General features: G+C 35.6%; 1 protein-coding gene across 3 annotated transcripts in view; it reads right to left on the bottom strand.

The window, feature by feature from the left end:
• PARN (poly(A)-specific ribonuclease) overlaps positions 1–26395 on the bottom strand; it is a 60904-nt gene that overhangs the window by 11864 nt on the left and 22645 nt on the right. For all 3 annotated transcript variants that reach the window (XM_042798690.1, XM_042798692.1, XM_042798691.1), the window contains exons 19-21: positions 24185–24240; positions 20423–20509; positions 13310–13384 (exon numbers count right to left, since the gene is read on the bottom strand). In XM_042798690.1, coding sequence (XP_042654624.1) covers positions 13310–13384; positions 20423–20509; positions 24185–24240 — 218 coding nt within the window. The remainder of the gene's footprint in view (positions 1–13309; positions 13385–20422; positions 20510–24184; positions 24241–26395) is intronic.

Below are 26395 nucleotides of genomic sequence, written 5' to 3' on the forward strand. Positions count from 1 at the left end.
GGAGAAGCATTTTTAAAGGATGGCATCTTTCCTAGTTACTAGGCAAGCTATTAAACAGGCTGATTGTTGTTCAGTGATTCAAGATGAATGTGTACAAAGCTACTCTTTCACCAAGTCCTCGCTCTTATGCAGAGCAAAATCCTGACAGATGCCCACCGACAATATTAAGCCTCTTAATAAATAGACAAATATGTAAGTGAACTATGTAGGTAAACCCCCCACAATACATAAATAAAATAAATACACAGAACTATACAGATTAAGGCTGCAATACTAAACACTCAAGTTTATGAAATGATAATTAAAAATTCACCGGTGAAGTCTTAAAGTGACCTCTGCATATAGATGCTGCGTTAATCTTACCTGATCATGTTCTACTTAAAACTTGGGGCTGCTGCCTCAGTCAGACTGACAGTGTTCAATTAGTGAGCAGCTAATTCAGTATTTTGTTTTATTCTCATTACTCATTGTATGGCTCCACAGCCTTATTTATTGACTTCCAGGCCTATTCATGCTGCGTTTAAAAAATCAGTAGTTTGCATGTACACTTTCTTCATCATGGCATTGTCCAGTGTTTCAAAGTAAAGCTCATGAGCTAAAGCAGTGCTATGTACCTATTTTACAAACACAAAGCACAAGTAAAGACTCAACATCCCAAATTAGAGGGTATCTTTTCAATTAACCTACACGGAATTTAATTGTCCTCTACACAGAGCATCCCCTCAGGGTTGGGTTCCTACACAGCAAATGTATTAACATATTTTCAGAGAACCCATAAATCCAAAAGAAACGGTATGTGATCATGGGGCCGTTGACTTCATCAATGCATAAGCATTATTCAGCTATATTAAATATTAGTGAAGTTGACACAGCACTATTAACATGGGTTTTTTGATGTTGTTTGTTTTTAGCCTATATGCAGCTTTCAGACCTTTAAGCATACCTAGACAATTTCTGCTGCAAGGCATCACAGTTACACACAGAACTAATTAGTTGAACCAGAAATTTTAAATGCACTTCTCCAGCATCTCCCACGAGAATTACAAAAGTTACTGATAGTTGCTAATGTTGATTCAATATAAAAAGCATTGGGCACACGCTCTGTTGGCTTCTCTCAAAAAGAGTTGCATGAACTTGACAGAATTCTCACTAATTAGCTAACATTTCTGCTGATTTCTGCTACTATCCTACCCTCTCCAATTAGTCTTTTTCCTAGTTCAGTCTTTTCAGGGTGTGTCTTTATCTCATATCTGTCTTGCAAGCTATCATAACCCTAAATGTTCCTCAATATTAAACTCACTGCTTCCTATTTTCTCTGGCAAGGCAGTACTCCTATGTCCTTTTTAAAATTGTTTGGTGCCATGGTAGCAGAGACAGTTTTCCCCAACTCAACCAAGCTGTGTCCCATTATCCATTTCTGGTTCTATATCCCATTTTTTTTTTTTCATGCTGGGTAGTGTCCTTGTCAAATGCATTTTTCTTTAGTGTCAAGCCAGTTTGTTTTAGAACTTGGTCCAATCACAGCCTCTTTGCTCCATCTAAACATGTAAACTAACTAGTTCCCAATCTCACCCCCTTCACTAGTTCCTTGGCCATCCCTTGCCTACAACAAGGAAGCAGAGTTAGCAATGGGCTGGAAGTGCTACAAAAAACCTTGGTGAAATGAAACGTTGGTCCACCTGCAATAGGACCAGCACACCCCAACCAATCAAACAAAATATATGATCAAAATTACTTCATTACCATTATTTTTTTTTTTTCTTAAAAGTCTGGCTTGAAAGCAAAAATAAAGAACACTGTAAAGAACAAGTTTTTAAAACTATGATCAATCTTTAGAATTAGGAAGGAGACAGGCTATACTGACTCCTACCCATAAAAAATTACTGTATTTAGTTTTCTTTTTTAATGTTTCTTCACTTGAAGTAAGTCCATGTAGTACCACAGAGTTAATTATGAATGGCACTCACTCCAATATAGAAATATAGCACAGATTCAATATCACAATCTTTGTGCTGTCTTCTCTCCTAGTATGTACAGAGAATGAAGTTATGAACTAGCTGGCTAGTTTATTGTATTATTCAATGATCTTCAAAATTTCATTGGCCTATAGGAGAATCTAGAAGGCTACAACACAAGTATGTTTCTTTAGCAGGAAAGAAGTGATCCTGGGAATAACTGCCTTATATAATATGTTACTCTTAGCTCTGAAAAAAGAATAAGTTCAAAAAACCCAATTAAATGTAGTTGATTAGACCATTTTCTCAAGTCTGGTTACAAAAATTGAAGTAAACTGTGTTACTTTTGACAGATAGTAGGTCAGAAGGATTCAAATTCATCTGCATTTCAACAGAAAAAAACTGAATGTTTCCTTAAATCCTGTTTTTAAAGTGTTGGGGGTTTGTTTGTGGGTTTGGTGGTATTTTTTTTTTAAATTCTTTTCATCTGGAATGCTCATGCCAACTCATCATCAATCAGCTCAACAGCACAGTGGAGATTTAGAAGAGTAAACTGATCTAATACTGTTACTGTCAAAACTGATCTAAAGCCTCATTAATTTACCAGGGTAAGACACCTACACATGACAGACAGGATTCTTTAAAGCCTTGGTCATCAGCTCACACTAGCAAGGCAGCTAGTTGTTGAGTTGGATGTATTCAGCATACCCTCTGCTAAAGCTTTTATTGAGATTAAACCTTGTCCTGAAAATAGTTTCCTCCAATTTCACCAGAAGTATCCTGCACAGGTCAGCATCTAATAGAGTCAAAGAAGTATTTCAGTTGTGACTGAAGGGAGTAAAAAATAACTGCTAATTCAGCTACAGAACGCCTGACTGCCTGCTTTCCATTTTCCATAATAGCTGCACTGCTGCACCAAAACCCTTTTGCACATGCCAAAATTACAGCAGACATGCCCAGCACTGCTGAATGAAGTGACACTTCATCAGTGTGCTTCTCAAGATCCTTGTCCTCAAGGAAGGTTAACGAGAAGAAAAACCCTCACTGCAAACAGCTGATTTGAAAAAAAAAAAAAAGTCTGAGAATTAAATAAAGATATCAAGATCTCACGAAAGATCCTCGAGGATCATCCTGCACTGAAGTATCATGAAGGGAAAGTCTTGGTTTGCTCTAAGATCAGCAGATAATTAAAATTCACTTACAATTTCTTTTACTGGTAAAAACATTTAACCAAGTGGAAGTCAGAGCCTAACTGTTTGAAACTGTAATGCAGTGCAATTTTGATTCCCAGCACCCCTTAAAAAAAAAATTCAAAAGACCTAAAGAAGTTAAAAGTAATTACTGAGTCAACATACTTCCAGAAATATAACTACAGTTGACTGTCTCTGAGATCAGCAGAATGATTTATTCCATGTTTAATTTGGTGATAAGGAAAGCAGCCTCAGTGTAACTAGTAGGAAGTCGCAAGTCTCTTAGCACCAGTTGTAGCATTCAATCATATAATGTGTGCTTCGACAAGTTTTCAGTTATTTAACATGCCTGTTTCCCCTCCTTTCCTTTCGGGAATTTATCAGAAGTTTGCATATGCATTGCTTCTCCTCAGCTGCCCAAACATTAAACAGGTTGGAAGGTAATGTATTTAAAAAAATGCCAATCTGAACATTTTGTCAGAGAAATTAAGCTTTTATCAATTTCTCCAACACAGACCGTCTGTTCAAACTACTCTAAGAAAATACAGCTCTTTGAAAGCATCTGTATTGCATTTACTAAAATAAAACAAACACTACTTGTCTGATCATTTTCACATGTTTCAAAATTTAGATGTCTAAAAATTTTCTAAACTAAGGTAAAATACTACATTAATTTTTGTTGCCCATGAAGAAAATCTTGAGTTTGTTAAAAATACTTTTCTTTGGAGACATGGGTACAGAATTAAGTACAAAATGTTCAAGGAAAAACAGTGACACTAGGACAAAGTTTTTTCAAGCCAAAATATATATTTCACAAGCTGCATACTGACTGCACAGAAACACAAATTAAAGTTGGTGAAGATGTATTTCCTTGCTCCAAGGAATCTGTGTACTAGAGACTGATGGAGAAAAGTAATTTAACAATTTGAAGGATCCATAGTCTCCGAATTATATGCGATAATAGCAACTATCTGCAGACTGTATCAAAACTGAAAACTCTACTTTGTACATGGTACTGACCATCCCTTTCTGTTTTCCTCTGTTGTATTAGCCTAAGATAGCAGAAGGTGTCTATACGGATTCTATAACACTTTTAAAGATGACTGTTTTACAAAGATTCTGATCTCTTTTGACAACTGAAAGCAGAGCAGGAAGCACTATCAGTGTGGTGACAAAGCAGCTGTTCACCTTGCAGAGGATGGCAAGTTAGAGAGCAAACTAAGTAAGTATTTCACTCTCCATTTTGGAGAAAATGGGAAAGTGGACAGGTGATCTGAAAGAAAGTGGTTTTACAGGAGAACGAAAAAATGCCAAGTACAAAGCATGTCAGAGAAAGAGGAGGGATTCTTGGACAATATTTTAAGCTTGAAATATTTATCTCAAAGAACACAGATGAGACTATAGTCCACTGAGACATTTCACACTATGCAGATTGTTATGAAGGATTTTAACTTTCTTAAAGATGAAGTTATTTCATTACAGAAAGAATTCAAGTTACTTACCTTTGCACCCTGTTTAAATACCTCATTAATTGAAAAAAAAAAGCTGTGTAGTATATTAACTAATTTCAAAAAAATCCAAATCAATGGAAAAGGTAGTCAAAAGGCTTCCAACATTATATTAAGGAAAAACCTACCATATTCAAACTGAGCGGATATAGGGGTTTTTTGGTTGTGGGGTTTGGGGTTTTTTAACTGATGAGAAAAGATATGGCTGCAGGTACCTGAAGGCAAGTCTATAATTGGTCCTCTGACTTCTGCATCAGTAATGCGGAAAGTTGTACAATAACTATCTACATTATGATTTATACCACATGTTCCACTGTAAAACCATGATTAGAGTATATCAACCAGCAATTATTTTTCTTGTTATAGTCAAGATTCCTGAACAATACAAGTAGAAATTTACTGCATCTCATTCCCTGCATTTACTAGTACAGAAATGCTTTTAAATTGACACTGGACAACTGGTAATTTCCAAGAGTACTAGTAGAGTGTTCAGATCTGTTTATCTACAAATTAAAACTGTCAAGTGGGCAGAACATCCCCTTTCTAATCAGAAGGTCTCAATGTCTGTTACTACTCAGAGCAGAGAGAGCTCAGATCTGAACGTCTTTTTGGAAGGAAATAGAAGCCGCTGTCTGGCTAGACATCTGATTTCATCTAACAGGTTGTTACCAAATGGGAGAACCCCAGGGCTTGCTCCTTAGCCCCCGCTCCAAGCCTCCTGGTTGTGTGCTCTCATTCACAGGGTTTCTGGTGTTTATTGACCTGCTGATGAGCCAGTTTGCCTCACTGAAACAGCAGGAATTTTCCTTTATTATTTTTTCTGGACACAGAACTAGCAAAAGCAAAGCAGTGAGAGCTCACTGTCAGAGTGGGGAAGGAGTCATCCCCTTTATGTAACCATGAAGGATTAAGACTGGCACAAACCATTAGCTGTATTTTAATACTAGCAAATTAAACATTTCAGCTAAGGCTGAGCAGTTTCAGGAAGCACACTCCTGCAAAATCTGATGACATTTCTGACACTTGTTTAGTACTTCAAAACAACAACTAGTTATCTGATCTTGGAGACACCCTCATGGCAGTGCTCTCCAGAACATTGTTCAAGCTTAAACACAAACATTTTCAGCTGAAGAACCTATTAATGCTCCACATGTCAGGTGCTTCAAAAAGAACTATCCAGATATGAGTTCACCCATCAGATACAGTTTGCTACAGGAATGACTGCACCTCATTGCCAGAATTAACGTATTTACTACTGCATCAAACAAGTGTGTTGATACTGTCCCCATCTAAAAAGTCACACTAAATAAAACAAAGTTTTTAACTTTTCTATTTTGATAATCCTTATTACCCATGAGGAATGCAAAACCTACAGATCAACAGCTCAGGTCTTCCTAGTGAAACTATTTAATTCAAGTCCTTACATAGCATACAGCCACTCAAATCATGATTTTTTGAAAAACTGTATGCAGTTTCAAGGTAAGGTACATTTTTAAATAAATCCAACTCACGTGAAAATAATGAAAAAGCACACATCTACAAGGTGATTATATCTTACTACAATTATTACAACTATTAGTTTCTCATCTTAAATACCATTTTGATGCAGCACAAGAATTCAAGCCACTCAAAAAATAACACAGGAAATACTAAGATTTTTTACACCTGCACATACACACATATATATGAATACTAATATATGTATCACATAAGATTCAACAGTGCAAATTGAGCATCATGAGCAAAGCCACTAATGCAAAATTTAAACCAGGCTTTCCCAAAACATCAAACCTTGTAGATCTTAAGAATCTAAAAACTGATGGGAAGGATGAGAGGGGAAATCACAAAAAGCTAGAAAAACTGTTTGAGACTGCACATAATTTGAATAAAAAGTAAAATAGCAGTAATGGCTGAAATCAGACATACTGTAGTATGAATCCAACTTCCTTGGTCTACATTAAAGAAGTTTCCTGCCTGGAGTATGTTATCTGATGTTCATCTGAAAATCATTTCACGTTATCTTATTGGTGAGAACACAGTCATGTGAAACAGATTTTCAAGAGACTGGTATGCACACAGTCTCAAAATACATGTGTATGTTTATGTTTTTAAATTGGGGCGGTAAGCATTCATGCTCAATAGAAAGTTGTATAGTAAACTTTATAAAACATTAATAAACCATAAAGTCCAGCCCTGTCCAAGAAACTCACAACTTCAGAAAGATTAATGATTTAACAAGAATCATTGAAAGGCCATCACAATTTCAGCTGCTGCACCTGCTTTAGTCCATTGCTCCCCTGCTGACTAAATACATTGGTCTACTCAGTACCTAGAGGAAGAAGATATCTTGCACACAGTAAATTCTATACGAGCTCATATATCAGGGCACTAACACATGGAACAACTTAACATTATTTCAATGCTTGCCATTTATGACAAGCAGTTGCTTTTCACATGTATTTAAAATTCAGGTTAAGTGTATTTATTACATTCTAAAACAGCAAGAAAAACATTCTCAGATTTTTAAGTTAAAATTACTCTTAAATTAAACCAGTGGTCTTACAATATTGTATAAGCTGCTCCTAACCAGAATATAGTTGTTATTAAACTGCACCTAAGCCTTAGGTAAAGAGAATTAAGAGCAAGCATTAGCCGCTGAAGGAAAAAAAAAAAAAAGGTATATTTTTGAAGTACCACTGATAAACTTGGCAATTATTTCCACTAACATGTAACTATGTCAAATGTCTCAGAAGATAAACTCAATTTTACTTTCAAGTACTTTAAAAAAATTAACATTTATAAAATTTTTCCCATGTTTTAGAAATTAGCCCACCCTTAAGTAACAGCATATTTTAAGAGTACATTTTAGATGGCCTATAAAGACTGCACAAGTGCAAAGACATCTAAAGAAACCTCCCTTTAAGAATACACCTAGGTTCCTTTTACTCCAGTGACCTAAACAGTCACTGAAAGTTAGCTGGCAACAAAATTAAAGTAAACCATGAATAACAAGTGCTTTTCATTAATATAAAACATTAACTGAGGACTCACAAACTAGTTAACTGCCCAGAATGGTTGAAATACTGAAATGAAGGAAACCCTGAAATACTTCAGGTTACATCAATTTATTAAAATAGAACACTGGGTTTACTTTAACGTTAAGACAAGCTGAAGACTCTCTCATCTTCCCCACCGTTTCCAGACTATTTGTATGAAGCCTAGACTCCTGTAAGTCAAGAAGCATTGAAATAGTACTTTTTTCATAGTAACCTTTCCAGATAAAAAGCCAACTTTACAAATACACAAAACTGAAGAGCATCCAAAAGCACATTTATCTAGCAAACTTAGTTGTAAGAGCCAGAAGTTGTACACCAAAAGTTGGTTCTGAATTTTCTTGTATTTATAAGAGTGCACACTGCTTTATCTTTTGCCACACACTTAAAAAGCATGTGCTCCACATTTTACAGAAATGCTGTGACCACATAAAATACAATTTGGCAACAGTAAGTTCTGTCTCCCAGATGTTCAACTAAAGGAATATCAATCGTTTCACAAATTCTTATTACCTGCCTTGAACAGCAAACCTCAACAGAAAAGAGACTGTGTTTATTGTCCACTATTGTTTTCATGTGCTTGTAACTTGGAAATCCATTCACAGCAAAGCATATTGAAAAAAGTAACAAATTAGAGCCATCTAAACAACCATTTACACAAACTCATTATTGGCTTTAACATGACAACATAGCAGTTCTACAGTGACAACAGACACAGAGAACACAGCCCACTTGAACTCAAGAACAGTCCTCCCCCACTAATTACGTAGGTACAACCTGCATGTATAGACATGGCAGGCACCTAACTTGGTGGTGATTATGAAACAGTTAACTAAAATGTGTCTTCATGCAGCTTCCATTTCAAGCTGAAGTTTATGTTCTAACTGTAGAGTAATATGATTTTATACAAGAACAAGCCTTTTCTACTCATACTAAATTAGAGAGCCTGCCAATGTGAGTTGCACAATAACCAAATAAAGTGAAGATTCTTGGACATTATATAAGCAACAAAATGAGAAGGCTAAGGGATTTGCTTTTTGTTTCCTTAGGTTTCTGTTCTATGTGTTTTAAGCATGCTATATTCAGTTTTAAACTTAGGAGCAACTCCAAGATTGCCTGTAAAAATACTGCACTTTCCCCTAATTATTTTTTCAGAGGGAAACAAGCAGAAGAGGGAATAAGTCTTTTCATACTATCCAAAGAGCCATAGGTCCTTCAAGGTAACAACACCTTAAAGAATTAAAAAACTGCAGTGTGCATTCTTGCTGGGCACATACACGCTATTGATTACCATGGGAAATTTGAAGAGCTATTCATTAGTTTAATTCAGCTAATCAGATTCATACTTTTTAAACAAAAAAGCATATGGACCGATGTTTTATCAATCAGTTTTTGACTAGGTCTTAATGGTTACCATCCACAATACTGCGTAACTCAGGAACACTGTTTTAAAGAGCACTGGGGGATGAACAAATACATTTCATTACCTACGTAATCAAAATAGATTTCTATGCATATTACCATGAGAATTCCAACATATTCCAAGGGTATTGATAAACAAGTTTTATGTCCATTTAAAAAGACCTGAAGCCAGGAGAGTTAGAAGCAACAGAAACTACAAAGAACAGCCTATACGAAGTGTCACATTTTAAGAGATCTGTCATTTGTTTGATACAAAGATTAACCATGATCATGGAAATTAAAATTATCTGAAATGTGAAAGACAATTTGAGGAACCTCCATCAACTTCCCTCCCCCTTTTTTTATAATCAGGTAAAAATTAACCTTGAAGTAAAAGCAAAGCTTTTCAAGGTTTTCAAAGCAGCATGGAAAAAAATCCCTGTATTTAAGACACAAGACTACCACAGTTTCAATGCAATCCTTAGATACAGTTACACTAAACTGGTAATATTGGCAAATCACATGTTTCAAATTCTGTTTTAAAACCAACAAATCTGAAAAAAATAAAAATAATTGGAGAAAACTTTAAGAAACAAGCCAGATTCACCAACTGGTTATCCCAAGTATGTATATCAAGGAATGATTGAAGATCAATCTTTAAACGATCTGCTGGTCAATTCTATAACTTTACATTAGCTCAGCCAAATATTCAGTATTTGTATCACTGCTCCAACTGAAAAATAAAGAAACCTCCCATATCTGAACCAAATTTAAAAAAAGTCTGGTAGACTTAGAATCAGTTAATACTCCATGCAAATTAATACAAAACTGAACCTATTCTCATAGCTTTTCCCACCCAATTCCCTTATTAAAAGGATGCTAAATAAGTCTGGATGTGTTTACAGTGCTTGAACTCACATATAATGCAAATCTGACCACTTTATCAGTACAGGGAAACTTCCACGCATCCTCACTGTTCTCAATCTATTTATTTTCCATAAATGTTTTTGTTGCACATGTGCTTTGTTAACTACACATATTAATACCAGCTCAAAGCCAGAAACATCTTTAAGAGGTAAGCATAAACGTATGTCTGCAGCAACATCTTGCATTGTATCATATTGTTTGACAGTTCTACAATGTTTTTTATATAGTCCAGAAGATGCAGACATATTTATATAAACAGGTTAAAAAACAGGCCACATAATGAGGTTTTCATAGGTTCTTCACTTAAATAAAACTCACTAAATCACAAGTAGTGACTTATTGCCAAAGCAGTTCATTAAAAAATTTAAGATCAGGAAATAGAATAACAGACTTGATTTTATGATGTATTTGTTACAGAAAAAAAAAAAAAAAAAACAAAAAAAAAAACCCACAATATGTTTAAGTGATTTTACAGTAATAATCACACCACTTTTTGATAATTGAGACAGCTATAGTTTATCAGCTTGTTAGGCTTTCAGTATATGAGATGTTACTATACCTGGTTTCATAAAAATCTGTAAAAGACTATAATCACCTGTGTTTTCAAACAAATAACTTCTTCCCTAACAAATAGGCCACAGAACAAGCTTCCCTGTTTGTCAAAGCATTAAAAAAAAAAATACATACACACAGAGCAGTGCCAGAAAGATTCAGTTTAAGTTTTCTGCAGACATTCAGTTCTTTTCACAATATGTAGTTGCTGTAACAAAAAATAAAAATTAACAAAAAAACCCACAAAACAAAAAAACAAGCCCACAAAACGGTGGTGGTGAATGTGTATGCCAAGCACTCAGACATTAATTAACTGAGGTGATAGCAGTGGGGAAGTTACTGTAGCAGCATCTAGGAAGGCTTTCAGCTTATGAAATGACATAAAACACATGGGTTTTATTGAAAACAAAGAGTCTCGCAAGTCCCCTTCAGAGAAACAAGCAATCAGCCTGAGAAGAGGAAGGAAGAGAGGCACAGATATACACTTACAATGACCTATAGATACTCTGTACATCAGGGCATCTGAACTATAACACAGAAAACACAACTTTGTTGTATTTCACCACAAACCCGCTTGGAAAGACAAAAATGTGGAATAATTCCAACCCTTTATTCAATTTTTTCTCAGCCTATACCTCACACATGGAGACCAACCTCTGAATATGAAGATTAATCAGGTCTGAAATAAAAAGCTTCAGACACTTCAGGTAAGTTGCTACTTCACAAACATATAATTTGTGATTGCACAGCTCAGAGTACATTTTTACTTAAGATAGTTTAGATTGAAGCTTATTCACTCTAATCTTGTAATGTACTTGCTGCTGTGTGAACAGCATTTCCCTCCCATGGTGTGCTGGTATCACCACTAACTATAATATACACAGTTTACAAATCACAAATGCTTCGGAAGTAAGAAGCTAAGACAACACAGGCAAGAAGTGCTAGCAACGCTTTCCTGAGTTACAGAGCTAGCTAAAACAGGGCCACATTTATTCTGACATAATTCTTTATCTGAAACGTCTCACCAGAAGCTATATGGTCCTTATATCTATATACAAATGAAGAATCAATGGTACTTGCTGCTATGGAGCATTTGCTGTAAGGAGGCTGCTGGTAAGCACTCAAAATCCTCTGCAGAGATAGGTATGTATGAGAAAGTATGATAAACGCTCACTGGATGTTAATAAGGAATTAGAGAGATGCACTGATTATGCACACAGAACCTGAAAGCTTCTTTATTTGAGCTTCGTAACATAGATGATGGTGAGCTCAGTGGGGTTTGAATTTGTTTTGTTTTTTTCTCTTTTTAGAACTTAATCATGAGAATTCTGGCAGGATAACTCTTAAGTGCAACAGAATTTCAGCCACTTAATCAAAAGTGCTATGTATAAAGCTGTTCTTACCAGCTCCATAGCATCTGATGCAATCATTTCGGTAAATGGGGATGACACTACCATAACATATCCCAAATCATGTATAATGGTCCACACTCTCAGACATTGTTCCCAGCAGTAAGTTTATGGGTCAGTCCTCAAATATTTGCCCAAAAGAACTACAAAAACCACTAAGAGCTTTCAGTTCCAATTACAATCAATCAAAAATATGAAAAAAACCTATACCCAAACAAAATAAAAAGAAACAAACCCTCCAAAACAACATCAACAACAACAAAAAAACAACAAAAAAAAACAAACCCTAACAAAAACACAACCCAAAACCCCACACCCCAGAAAGACTGTTTTTCCTCATAACTGTAAGCAATTTTTTCAGCAAATTCAGAGGTGTTGGTCTCTTCCTTTGTTTTTTACTTGATGATTTCTCAAGAGTGTTACTTATTTAGATATTGTAAGGAAAATATGGAATAATGTTTTGCTCTATGTTTTCAGTCAGCTTCTTATACTGGAAATGGTTCTTTCTAGAGTACCTTGCACAACTGTAAACAGTAAAATATTGCTATCTGTCCTAATTATGTGAATTAGGAATGTAGGTTCACTATGAGTATTTATGTAGTCATGCACAAATTTTTTTCGTTAAACTAATTCCTGTCCTAAAATCCAAGCCAAGAAGCAATAAATAATAAATAAATAAATAAATAAATAAAACAAAAACCAAACAAATTTTAAAGAAAGAAGTTAAACATGTATAGTTCCTGTAGAATTTACGTCCATGAACTTCTTTCAAAGTTAAGCTTAAAAGTTCAAATAAGAATTAAAAAATTAAGGTCTGGAGAAATTGCAAATTATTAATACAGAGACTGTAGACACATTAGCAGTCCAGACTGTTAGGAGACTATCATTTTGCATGCATTCTACAATACACCAAAAGTCTTTCCACCACGTTTGTTACTTGCAAATGTAAGCCAAACCAAACATATAACAGTCCAAAGAATATTTGAAGGCAAACACCATAAAAGTCTTTGATATCTCTATTTTGTGCAAAGTAGCAATAAGTAACGTCAATAAATACTGCATCAAGTGAAGAACCTATACCTACAGGTTCAGGTACTTAGAGGGTCATGGAATGAAACACAAAACTCTCAACCAAGTCCAGTTTGGGCTGCTTGTCTTTGCTGCAACACATGTGCTGGTACTATAAAAGCTTAGTTCCTCCTACAGCAAAACTTGGTTCAGATACTATTTGAATCTCAGACCTTGTGGCTCAAAACATTTTGCAGGAGCCAGTTATAGTCAAGTCTTAACTGAAGTGCATTCAGAAACACTTACCTATTTGTACTTGTTCTGGCTGGCTCAATGATACAAATGCTGATGTATCATCAATCCATGAAACCTGAATGTTACCTAGAAAAGGCAAAACAAATTATGATGACTATTTTTATCTTAGGCTCCATCACAGATTTTATCTGATGTGCCATGACATGAAAGACGTTACTCAACTAAGAGTAACTTCACCTGAGAATGCTTTTGTCCACTGTAAAGGTGAGCAGTGCATACACAGTTGTACATGAGCCTGGAACTGTTCAGAAAGCAGTGACTGTTAGGGCTGCATATGCATCCCGTATACCCTCAGACCCCATAATTCTGCAACAAAAATTGAAGCATTTTTTTCTGGGAAATCTCAGGTCTGTACTAAAACAAGGAACAGCTCTTTAAGTTTTACAACCTACCCATCCTTTAGAACAGCAGCATTTCCTACAGACACAGCATAGACATGCTCCAGTTACCACTCACTGTTCCTTCACCAGTGCAGACACCCAAGATAAGAAATCCCAGTACACAGAGGAGCAGGGGTGGAGGGGATTGATTATGCAAGTGGAGAACTCCAGCTATTACAGCTCTCTAAATCGTCAAACTCTGGTTTATTTGTATCCCACTATACAACATTTTCTGGATGTGCAATGACAACTTGAGTAGATAGGAGGACAAATACACAAAATGGTGGACCTCATTTGGAAGCTGTTACAATGGAACAGTTACTGGGAAGAAGTTCCTCCATTCATCAAGCAGTTAGTGCATTTTCTATGTGAATGGCTTAAAATGTCACATTAGCACTAAAAGATCTCATAATCAAGCCAAAGGAGAGGAAAGTATTCCTATTCCAGACATCAGGTCTTATTATAGTCTGAAATACATTTACATCTCCCATCCTCACCTAAGTACTCTACTGTTAGTACAATTCAGATATTGAAATTTGGTGCTATTTTTTTCAGGTAGACTAGGAAATCAAGTTCTATATAATGTTACACCACCGTTTAACCTTCAGACATTACAAGGTTAAAAACATGATTCAAAATGGCTTAAAATGCATTTTATTTTCAGATGTTTAATCTATTTAAATCTAATTTAGCCTACAGGTTACAAGGTTAAATAGAAGTCTCTTCTGAAATCCAGCCAGATAATAAACAGTTTTTCTAATTATAAAAAATAAAAGCCTAGATTTAGTTTGCATGCTATACATTTGAGTAGCCAGCTATTTAGGACTAAGTTATAATCGTTCTGATCATTGCCAAAACCATAATTAATTCAGTATGGTTTCTGACATTTTCCTATACTAAATGGCTAAGGCGACTATTAAGAAGAGCCTACACTAAGAAGTCAAATGTTAGAATTTCTTTAAATACTCTGTAGGGGAGATAAATTCAGTTTCTAATAATTCAGTCTGAAGAACATAGATCTTTGCTGCCTATGGGTAAGGGTCTTTACTGTAGGGAGAACATGCTTTTGGCAAGACATTTAAGATTTCACAACACAGGAAAAGCCCAAGCAGATTTATGATTGCAACTTAAAATTGTAGTGCATCAACTGAGCCCAACACTGAGCTTCCTTTAAATATTATAAATTACTGCATAATTTAACATTGTTCCAAGTGTACTGACAAATGAATGCTCTGAATTTCTTTGTGTATCAAGTCCTCCTTTTTCGTATTACTAATTAAAATTTTTTTTAAACAATCATTTGAGACATCTGAGACCATACTCTTCTGCAATTCTTCAACATGGAAGTGCTGTCCAGATTCTGTCCCTGTAGTTACTTAATTCCATGTCTACTCTGAACAGACCAAAGGAAAGATCATAAAGAAAATTCTCCAGAACACCTTGCAATTGGGCCCTTAGCGCAAAATATCAAGCAGGATCAGTGATGAACTAAAAAGATCTCCTGAAAGAGTTCAGCCACTAGTCAAAAGGACTTCGGTGCCCAAATTTTCACTAAGTACCAATTAAAAATAAAAAACATAAAAGTCCAACCTATTGATGGCACATCATTACAGTATCAGAGACCTATTCCTTGATGCAGAAAGACTGCTGCACTCTAAATGACTGATATTTTAGATAATTAAGGGTTTCAATACCTGCCAACATATGAGTATAAAAGCAGTATAAGTTTTAAAGATAAAATTTTAAGAACAAGTCAAACATTAAATAGTGGACACTAAACTGCAATCAGAAGAGAACTGCAACAAATGCTCTTATGCATTTCTTCATGCTGAAAAGATACTCTTTTCAGACCATGTCACATCTAATTTTTATTAAGAAATGAGAATTTAAGAGACAAAAGTAATAAATTAGATCATTCAGCAATATTGCTAAGCACTCAGCAAATATTGTGCGTTTCAGAAGTATGGTGAAAGGGCAATAAAGATATGAAAAGCAAATGCATCTGCATTTGAAGTACAATATTTAGCAATCAACATAGCCGCATGCCAACTTACTGTAAGGCTAATCCAAATAAGCCATATACAGCGGTGTAATAGAACATGAGCTCCAGAGAAAACAGAAGACTTCTCTCTCTACACTTCCAGAATAGGTCAAAAGTCTTCAGTCTTTTGAAGTACACCACTGTTAGCCTATATGACCCCTTGTCTATTTGCCACTACATGCAAATGTCAAACAGTGTCCCTTGCTAAAAAAAAAAGGTAATGTCAAGTAAAGAATTCTCAAGTGAAATAAAACATCTTCACCCAAATAGGAGTAGATGAAAATCTGATCTGTTGCTTCTGAGATGAAGGCGCAAAGTAATGAGTTTTTTCTATAAATAAATTTGAAAATTCTCTCTATATGAACACAAACATTCAAACACCATGAAAACCTACATAATAAAATTATACTAATGGATTATGTCATTCAAACAGATTTTTCTTCTGGTTTTATACCACAATGACCAAAGGTATGTAAAGACTTCCATGTAAAAAACTAAAACTAGGACTCAACCTTCAAGAGAAAATTCTAAGATGCCTACACATGTCTATGGGGAAGATATGAAACCAGAAATTATATGAAAGACGTATAGAGGGGATTCACTATTTCATTATAAAGCAACTAAGGTACTTCTAAAACATATACAGAAGTTTTAAGAACAAAACAATTTTTCACATAATGCTTAACTGCAGTTTAAGAAATGCCACCAAGTGCTGTGGATGACAAGAATACGTACAGGATAAAACATTTTAAACTAACTTACAGAAAGCTGTGAAAAGCTCAAACTACAAGATGCAAGTGTGACCTCTAGTTCATGAGCCCTTAATTTGTAGATTGCTAGAAGGCAGGAAAGCTGTTTTACTTTGGCTCTGTTCTTAGACATTTCCTACACAACTGTTAGTGGCAATTAACACTTAAGATGGGTATTAGGACTATATGGATCTTCATTTAAATAAAAGCTTATCGATATATTCAATTTTCTTAAATTTAAAAAAAAAATTACCACATTGACACCATAATAGAATTGCTAACAGTTTCTGGACACTGACTGCATCAGACAATAGAAACAGTTGAAGCTTTTATTCTATGAGCAAGGTTTGAAGCGTATATTAAAAACATAAACAATATTTTCCTGGTGAATAATTAAAAAAGGGTTATAATTAAAAAAGAGCTTCCACCTTTCTCAAAGAAAGACAGGGTACGAAGAAAGCAAGAACAGCTGAAGGAAACACTGAGAAACATTGAGAGACATGAGAGGAGGAAAAGGAAGAAACACAGAGAAAAGCAGGATTAAAATTTTTAAAACCTAACAAAAAAGAAACAAACAACAAAAATTAAACAAAAAAGCCCCACACCACAAAGGAGCCTCACACCCAAAAAAACAACACTTGAAGCTCACATGCTGATATCAACATGAGCTCAGAAGAATACTTAATATATATTGTGTGCTACAAGTTTTCCTTAAACTAGACTGTTCGCCTTTGGAAGTGACATTTTTCAAGGTTCACCTTTGTGGGTTTTTTAAAGGAAAGTTAAACAGTGAGTTTGCAGTACAGCGGTTAACAAGAACATATGCCAATAGTGTATGACTTGTAAATGAGTTTCAGAAACTTATTTAAGAGTCACTTAAAACTCATCTTTCTATCAGCTTGGACTAGTGGAACAAGATTTAAAACACATAAAGGGCTGGTTACATTTTAAAAGTAATTTATGCATCTTCAAGATTACTATGACTCCCATGAAATACATTAATGCTCACCTCCCTTTTAAATATGACTCCTGCAAAATACAGTGTGTAAGTTTGACTCCACTGACTTTGAAAATTTTTCAGTAGTTTCTATAATACTTAGATAGTATGTGTTTTAATTAAAGCCCAAGACATTCATTTAAGTGGAAGTGAAGGCTATACACAAAAGCTGTATTCCAGCAAATACTGTTTTAACACCTTCATATTTCACATCAGCATGACCAAATAAACTATACAAATTTAAGAATTTAAAGGAAGTAAGTATTCTAAGAGACTGCACAGTACTGCAAGTACTTATACAGTAAAACTACATTCACCCATAAGACTATAAAAACATCTTGCAGGAACAGGTGTTCACTTGGTATGCATGCAGTACTGAAAGACTTCAGAATCATGAACAGCCCTTCTAGAGTAGCAAACGTAAAACAGTTCCAAGTCTGACACTGCAGCCCCTTCAGCTGTTTCACTGCCTTCATTAGAAGCTTCATGGAAGATTACAACTCTGCTTCAATCCAAACTAGGCTAAAACAATTTCAAAATAATTTTTCTAGAAAGTCAGATAATGTTGCTATTCAATTGAATGATTGATTTTTAATCCAGTAAAAACTTAATTTAAAAACACTTTTGTTTAACTGGTATAATAAATTGGGATAATTCACGTCTGTTACTGCTGTAGCTTTTTGGCTTTTGGCAAATCACTTAACCTGACATTGTGTCACTCTGTGTCCAGCTACAACTGAAAAGGCATGGGTACACCTAGAATTTTGGAAGGAATAATCTGCAGTTTGTTCTGCAATACCATGGCAATAAGACCTAAAACAAAATCTAGATTAACTACTACCAAAATACCAGGAGTTTGTAAATCCTGGTACGGAAACGTTCAGGTCTGAAATCTGGCTAAGTGAGACAAATGGGAATTTCAAAACTGCATAGTATTTTGAGATGTGTGAGTGTGACCCCTGGTGGTAGTGAGCTGTGCTTGAGTTTCACAACACCATCTAAGGGGAACAGTTGATAAAATAAGAAAAATTAAATAGCTGAGTCTTCGAAAGCCTACAGAAGCCATGTCCAAACTGTGTTGTTTCTTACCCTTGTAACAGTAACTCTAGAAGAATCTCCGTAACTTTCTACATTCTCACATCCCAGATTTCCCGATTGGGAATATTAAATCATAACCAGCATTATACTGACATCATGCTGCGATGTAGATCAAAAAGTCAGAAGGCACTGAGTGAATTTTATATAGGTCCAGAGACCCCGCACAGACTACCAAGTCAAAATTCTAGGTGAAGAGAAGAACGTCACCATTCTGTAAACCAGCGTGGTGACCCACAGCAAGCTCAGGAGTAACAAAACTGAGTACACTGAGGGACTTCCGTCCTTTTACCGGTGATTAAACATCTCTATGGATACCACAGCAACTATTTCAGCGGAAGTTAGGTTCAAGTTTGCCCTGATTTAAGTCATTAGGTGTGGTACACTTCTTTGAAACAACTGCAGTACACTGATCAAGTAATAGCTAAACAAACATCTCTTCAGTTGTTTCTTTCCAAAAGGGGAAAAGTCCATTTCACAGCAGAGAGACAAGTAATAACTTACCTGCTTAAAAACACAGGGAAAAATATGCACAGTTTTTACAGAAATTACACTCCAATAGAAAAAACTGGTACTGGCATTAAGTAACACCGGGGGCAGAAAAAAAGAGAAACTATAGTGCCAAGCAGAACATTTTTAGGAATAGGGAAATTACCAATTCAGTCATACATGCTCTGCTAAGAGCTGCCACAGCTAATGCAATGTAAAGCAAAGATTTTTACTTCTTTAAATAAGAAATTGATTTCCCCCTCAACCCCCAATAGACACTGGTAAAAAGCTTCTTTTTTTTTAAGGAAAAAAAAAAAAAAAAAAAGGAGAAAAAGCAATTTCCCATTCAAATCATTATTACAAAATTTGAGGAAGACAAGATGCATAAAAAGTCTATTATACATAACATTTAATAAGCTACTTTCAATAACATATTTTAAGTATTGTGAGCAAATATTTCCAGAAAATAATGTAAAAAAATATTAAGTGTAACTTGGTTTACATTAGATGTTTTAAGAAATTGAAAGATTTACCTCTTTGCCAAAAAAAAAAAAAAATTCCCCATAAAAATAACTTAAAATTATCTGCAAGCCCAAAAATTCTCTTCTGAAGCATTACCTTACCTAGCAATAAGAAACTAGAAAAATAATCTGCAAGAAAAATCCTGGAAACAACATCCACCACAGGGCTGTTTGGAAGATCACTCTTTTTCTGATTTAGGGACGCAAAGCATAACCACTGTTTTCTGCTGCAAGAGTTGGGTATCAGGAGATCACTGTCAGTTAATTAGGATCTCCATGTGCTTACATTATATACCAATACTTAGTAAAGGAACAGGACTACTAATCCCCATTTATTTTGTTGTTTGTTCTGACTTGGACAGTGTTCACAATCTTGAAATCAAATTGGCTATTTTCAAGCCTGATTGCTTGCCTAGACTCACATAAGTTAGCATCTGGCTCTAAGCAGACTACAGGATGAACCTTATCCTGAAAACCTTGATCTGCCTTTCACACTCATCCCCATTCCTTTTACTCACCTATATAAACTCTTACCTCCTTCCATGAGGGGCTACCAATAAAAGGATTGAAGGTCCACAATATTCAAACACCACATAAAAAGATTTCTAGTAAGCAGTTCATGAAGGCAGACATTTTCAACACATCATTACAAATAAAGTCCACAGGACACCATTCAAAAATTACAAAAGGTGATTCATTGTTACTTATCCTAGGAGTAAGTCTGCATCCACAGATTGAAAATAACAAACAAAATCAGAGGTACTTGCTAATGGCAAAGAGGGAAAAGAGAAAACAAAAGTACGAGGAAGGGTAGACTAACCATATCACTCACCAAAGGCACTGAAAAGCTGGTAAAGGTCACTAGTCTTCCACTCTTTGGGAAAAGTAACATGAAGAACATGATCTCGTTTCGGTTGCACTAAAAAACAAAAATGCAGTTGTTAAAATAAGAGTCATTACTAGTATCTTTAGAATATCCTAAAAAAAATATTCAATATGGTCATGTGGCTTTTTTTAAAAAAATAAAAATAAAAGAGCGCAAGTAAAAAAAAGACAACAGGACAAGATCTATGAAACAACACCAGGCACCAGTGAAAACATGCCTAAAATTCTGCATGAAATAAACATACTAAATGCTACTAGTTCATCTGTGTAAGAAATTGAAACAGCATTACACACAGTGGAAAATGCCCACAAATCCAGACCTTCACAACAGAAAAAAACAACTGCCTCCTCATGCTCCAGCTTTAAAAAATTCCTAGCAATAACTCAATGTCTCCATTCTTCTCTCAATAAAAAAAAAAAAAAACAAACAACTTACTGTGAAACAATGTTCAATTCAGCTTTCATATAACATTAGGTAGAAGCTAGAATATATACACTGACAGACTTTTTCATTTATTAAAAACTACAGCAAGAAAAAAATTGCATCCAAAGGCCAACATCTAAAGCAGTAACGCAGAAGAAGTCTTTGGTGCACACTGAAAGTTATTTGGAGCTTTGTGAATTTGACAAAGAGAATCCAAGACAAACTCCTAGATGAGGTAAGAGTATAGCAGAAATTAACACCACACATTTGCCTTTTACACACTTCACCTTACATATCTGTTTTGGTCATCATCAGAGGCAGGCTACTGAACAAGAGAGACCGTTGACCTCACCCAGTAAAGATCATTTGTACGTAAGATATCACCACAATGTACATGCAACTGAAGTTCCTTTCACTAGACATTTGAGCTTTTAGAACCTGTGAACTCCTACCATATTTTAAAAAGAAGTAGAATACTATATTTTGAGGTGTGAAGATATTGAAATATTTTCCATTTTCATGTGAAACTATTTACAAATCATTAATTAAGCCTCTCCACATCTACTTGCAGAGATTTATGGTTTTATGCATGACACATTGCTAGATCTTCCCTTGTCATTAAACATTAGAGCATTCCACTTTGTAATTTACTGCTCCAGCTTGTTAAAGGTAACTCAAGGGTTAAATACACAGTTTTCTGTAACCACGTGGAAACACTCTCAGGAAGTGTCTCTCTTTTTTGGGGAATAGAGATATAGGGACTGAGTTTCATCATGGTGAAATACCCTCCTGAACTCTTTTGTGATGCAAACTACTTTCTGATCTCCTTAGCTTCCAGCATTAAAATAGGAGAGGTTTCCAAGGTTTATCTCATTCATGGAGCACCTGTGTCCAAAATCAGACCATCAACCACTGCTTATCGCTATATCTGATTTTTCATGTGTACTTGACCCCATTATATAAGGTCAAACCTGTAAGGTTCTTTTGACACATGTGGTTAAGATGCAACTTTGTACTGCTTTCTGATGAAAGTCTTGTGAGTTGTTCATGTTATAAACAGAACTAACCACTACCAATTACTACAATTTAGTTATGTGTAGTAATTGGAGTAAGTGGTAGTGTCCTCAGCCTGGTATATGCTTTAGAGTAGAAAGCATGTACACTTCCAGGTGTAACTCCATTCCACAAGTACAGCTTCATTTTTTCATGAACTTGAGAACTGTAGCTTTCAGAACAGGCAGAACAGATATTTTTGTATATGCAAGCCAAACACCAAAACCCCACAAGTTGTCTTAACAAGCCAATAAAGATAAATTCATTGCTGTTTAGCCTACGGAACAGCTAGCAATTCAAAGGTTTAAGTATATGCAATCCAGTAGTAAAGAATTCTCACTGCAACAACTCCAGCTTCAGATGTTACAACACTTTCACTGTTGATTAGAGAGAAGAAACTACTCCTAACCCTGCAGTATCTGTTTATTGTTAAATTCACTTTGATTCTTCTGTTAAACCTCTATACCTCCTACTTAGGTGAGAAATATTTGATTCATTCTGCTTTGCAGTCATTCTGTGCAACTTCATTCTTTTCAAAGGAGTTTTTAACACACAGTAACAAAAGAAGATGGTGAAAATCACTTTCACATATTCAATACTATTTGACCTAGCATACCTTACTGAACTCCATCATTTCTGGAAAAATTGCACAAGCTAGCTATAACACTACAGGACAAACAAACTGACAAACACAACAGAACTTACAAGTCACCTAGTCAGCTGTGCCTCACCTTTTTTTTTCCAAATACAGTTTCCAAGTATATCTACCACGGAAGTGTGGACTTATTTGCATGGCTTTACTTTCCTGCAAAAATGCTCCCTACAGACAACAAACCACCAGATAGCCTCCTCAACCTACAATACTGTTTGAACCTCAGAAGAGAAATAAAAGTTTCTAAAGCAGCCAGGCAAACATGCCACGCTAGATGTACTTCCTGTTTTGAAGCTTAGAAGGTCTCCCTGGTTCAGATTCTGCTGTAACATCTGCATCAGTCTGTTCTACAGGAGTGGTTTTCAAAGAGACAGACTTTCAGAGGCAGACTCATTTTCTGGCAACTCTTCTTGGCAAAGTATCAAAACAATCTTGTAAGTTGGCTAGCAAGTGGAAGTAGTATCTTTACAGCTTAGTAGCTTTGGCATTCTCTCAATGACCCAAAGTATTTATCCATTCTTGCGCTCAATATCAAACAGTTGGGGAAAGAAGTATGCAACATAATTAGATAACCATTCCAATTGAACTCTGGCTCTGCAGATTTGTGATCTGGTCACCTAACCGCATTCAAAAATTAAATATATGTCCTTACAGCATATATTTTTCAGTCCAGTAGTTACTTCCATCTTTTTAGAACTGCGTTCTGTTACTATTAAACCAGCATCTAATAAAGGGTCATCCTCCAGTTTGAGCTTTCCAATGCACGGAGTAGAAAATGTCTTCACATCAATATTGCTTCCAGATGGGCATCATTTTTAAGACGTTCACGTTACTGACTTCACAGTACATAATTAAGCTTTCATCTAGTCGAGGAATAGACTGATCCCCAGGGCTTCACATTTTCTAAGTCAAGACATCAGTGGTAACACTCATCCGAAGTTTTCTCCCTCATAGTGTAACATCACATAACAGTAAGGACCTTTATATTAGTGAAATCTGTTTTCATTTAAATGTATTAGCAACTTATTACAGCCCCAGGTCTGTAACCCGAAGTAACTTGAAATGTAAAAATATTTCAAGCAATATTTTTCCATTTATGTAGTCATAATCTCATATGGCAAATGAATTCTGATGTTTTGATTGAAGTTAAGTAAAGGTACTGCTGCGTACAAATAGTGAAGGAATGTGGCCAGAAAATTTTCAGAACCATTTGCATGCTGTATTTACTGCTGGAGTGAGGGGAGAGGGGAAAGTGTTAACACCCCACTTTGTATGTTGTATGGTACGTAAGAATACTGACCTAAATTAAGAACAAAGCTGTTAGCTTCAAACTCTGTTAACATTTAGTTACAATCTGATCTAGTCAGTCCCCTTTATAATGCAGATTCTCTGGTCAAAGTTGAACAACTTATGGTTTTACTACTTCATTCAAAAAAAAGGGGACATTTACATCATCTGATAAGCGGCTAATTACCTAAACAGCTATGTCCCATGTTTATAACCATAATTAATCTTTACACTTCCTCCTCCAGGAAATTTGTCAGAATGGTAGTAAGTTTACAATTAAATAAGCTACTTACAGTCTGGTCCTTCCAAATTGAGATATGGTATGTCCATTACTCTCATAAGAAATAGCCTGAAGCAAAATAGAAAAGTACCATTAGCAAATTTCTACCAAAAGGCCTTTTAATAAGCTTTCCTTTCTATAGGTTTTTTTTTTTTTTAGAAGTTGCTTCTGAAGAAGCAGAATTAATCATCGCAACCATATCTTAAGCTATATTAAAACAAATGGACCCTCTAAATCCAATCTATTGTCTAACAATCCAGATTCAAAAAGTTACTTGGCATCATTCTAGTAATTTTACTTATTCAACAAAACAAGAACAAAGAAGCCCCAAACTGGTACTGCTAAAAACAATTAAAACAAGTGGGGAAATAAGCATTTAGAAAGTAGCAGCTCTGTGCAGTAAGACCCAGCTACGCAGTGGAGAGTGCAAAGGCTGTCATTCTAAATAGACATATACTTTCCCATTTTGAGCACTGTATCATGCTTTAGACAGAATAGATCTTAAAACCCTAAAACTGCAAAAGCCACCATGACACTTCAGTGGAGATAACTAGGATGAGTCTTTTGCTCTTTAACACGTAACTGAAGAATTTCTCAAAACATTACAGAAATGCTTTCAATAAAACCTCATATTCAGCTCTAAAAACTATTTCCCTCCAAAATAAGATAAGCCTAAAAATCATATCATAGGTATTGATGCTACATTGCTGTTACAAAACATTTGCTGTGTATACTGCTTACTGGAGGGCTAAAATAAATAGCTTTTCTATCAACTTCAAAATGCTTCTAAAATGCTTATCAGATGACAGCTACAGTATTCAACTAAGTAATAACTGATATAAACAACTGATAAAAACATTTTAAGTGTGCAGATTGATCTGTAATTCCCTAGAGATTCTTTGTATCATGCCATACTTACTACTAGTTTTTAAGAGTCTGAATATTATATCCTTATGGTTACTTGTACCACTGAAAAGTCTACTGGAATGCAGCTGATAACTTGTCTTTACTATAAGTACTCAGAAAAAAGAAAATACAAACACTGGAAAGAAAATGGACTATATGACAGGTTCACATGTGAGCAAGAGGATCTTCAGAGACGTGGCACCACTTATGATAGCCAGCCCCATCTAATTTCTCTTCCTGAGTCTCAGCGAAGATACTGTATAATGTGCAGTGTCCCCCTGAGCACTGCTCAACCTAAAAGGAATTTTATCAATAAAAATTAGAAACATCAGCATCAATTAACTTTAGAAACTTTAACAATTCCAGCACAGCACTGAGTAATGAAGATGTTTTACAAAGGAGCCAGAGTTTACTCTAATGTTTAGCCTTAGGTGACATACTGCTATAGCCTGCACTTCACTGTACCTTTCTGTCTAAACAAGACACAGGTGGCATCTGAAGAACAAAGCTAGATTCAGAACACAGCTTCCACAAGGAAAAAAACATCCTTACTCTGACACCTCCTAGAGATCTGGGGTAATACTGAGCTATTGCTCAAAAAGAACGTAAACAAATAAAAAGCCATCTACCCAGAAAACAAGAAACAGGAGACAGTGATCAGGCCATAAGGGTAACTGAGCTTAAAGGGAGGGTGAATACAAAGAGGGAGTGTGGGACACATTTTCCAAGGAGGAACAGAAGAAAGGTGACTATATTCCATCTCTGGTGGAAGACATCAGGCAGAATCATACCACCGTCACAGAGCACCTAGCTGGGCAATAAGGAACTTGCAGGTCTGGGACCTGTGCTCTGCTAGTAAGCTGGACTTCACTTCAGACTGCTGAAAGAGGCTCAGTTCCATTTATTACCTATGACTTGGGCCCATGTCTTGATGTGAAATAATGTCTGTGTCACTGTTAGTAGGAGCCACGGCCTTCTCTGGACTCCGGTGCAGGGGATAAGCATAGCCTAAATATGCAGTATTTCAGCTAGTCAGTGAAAGCAGTTTTAGTCTTCACTGGATGAAGGTTGTCCATCATCCATGCAGGATAGCAAAAGGTTTTTTTTTAAAAAAAAGAGGCAGATTTGGTTTAAGTTGAGCTATCTGAAGAAAAAGCTTTCACAGAATTCTTGGAACCAGCTACTTCTTGAAGTACCCAAGTACCTAGTTTAATTTCCTAGCTAGCACTTTTCATAAAATTAAATACGAAGTTTCCTAAAAATACAACAAAAACTGCCAGGGAGAATACCTGTTAAGCTGCCCTCGCCCGGGTTTTAT

Source organism: Tyto alba, unplaced genomic scaffold (genome assembly GCF_018691265.1).
Source record: "Tyto alba isolate M040663 unplaced genomic scaffold, T.alba_DEE_v4.0 Super-Scaffold_28, whole genome shotgun sequence".
NCBI lineage: Eukaryota > Metazoa > Chordata > Aves > Strigiformes > Tytonidae > Tyto > Tyto alba.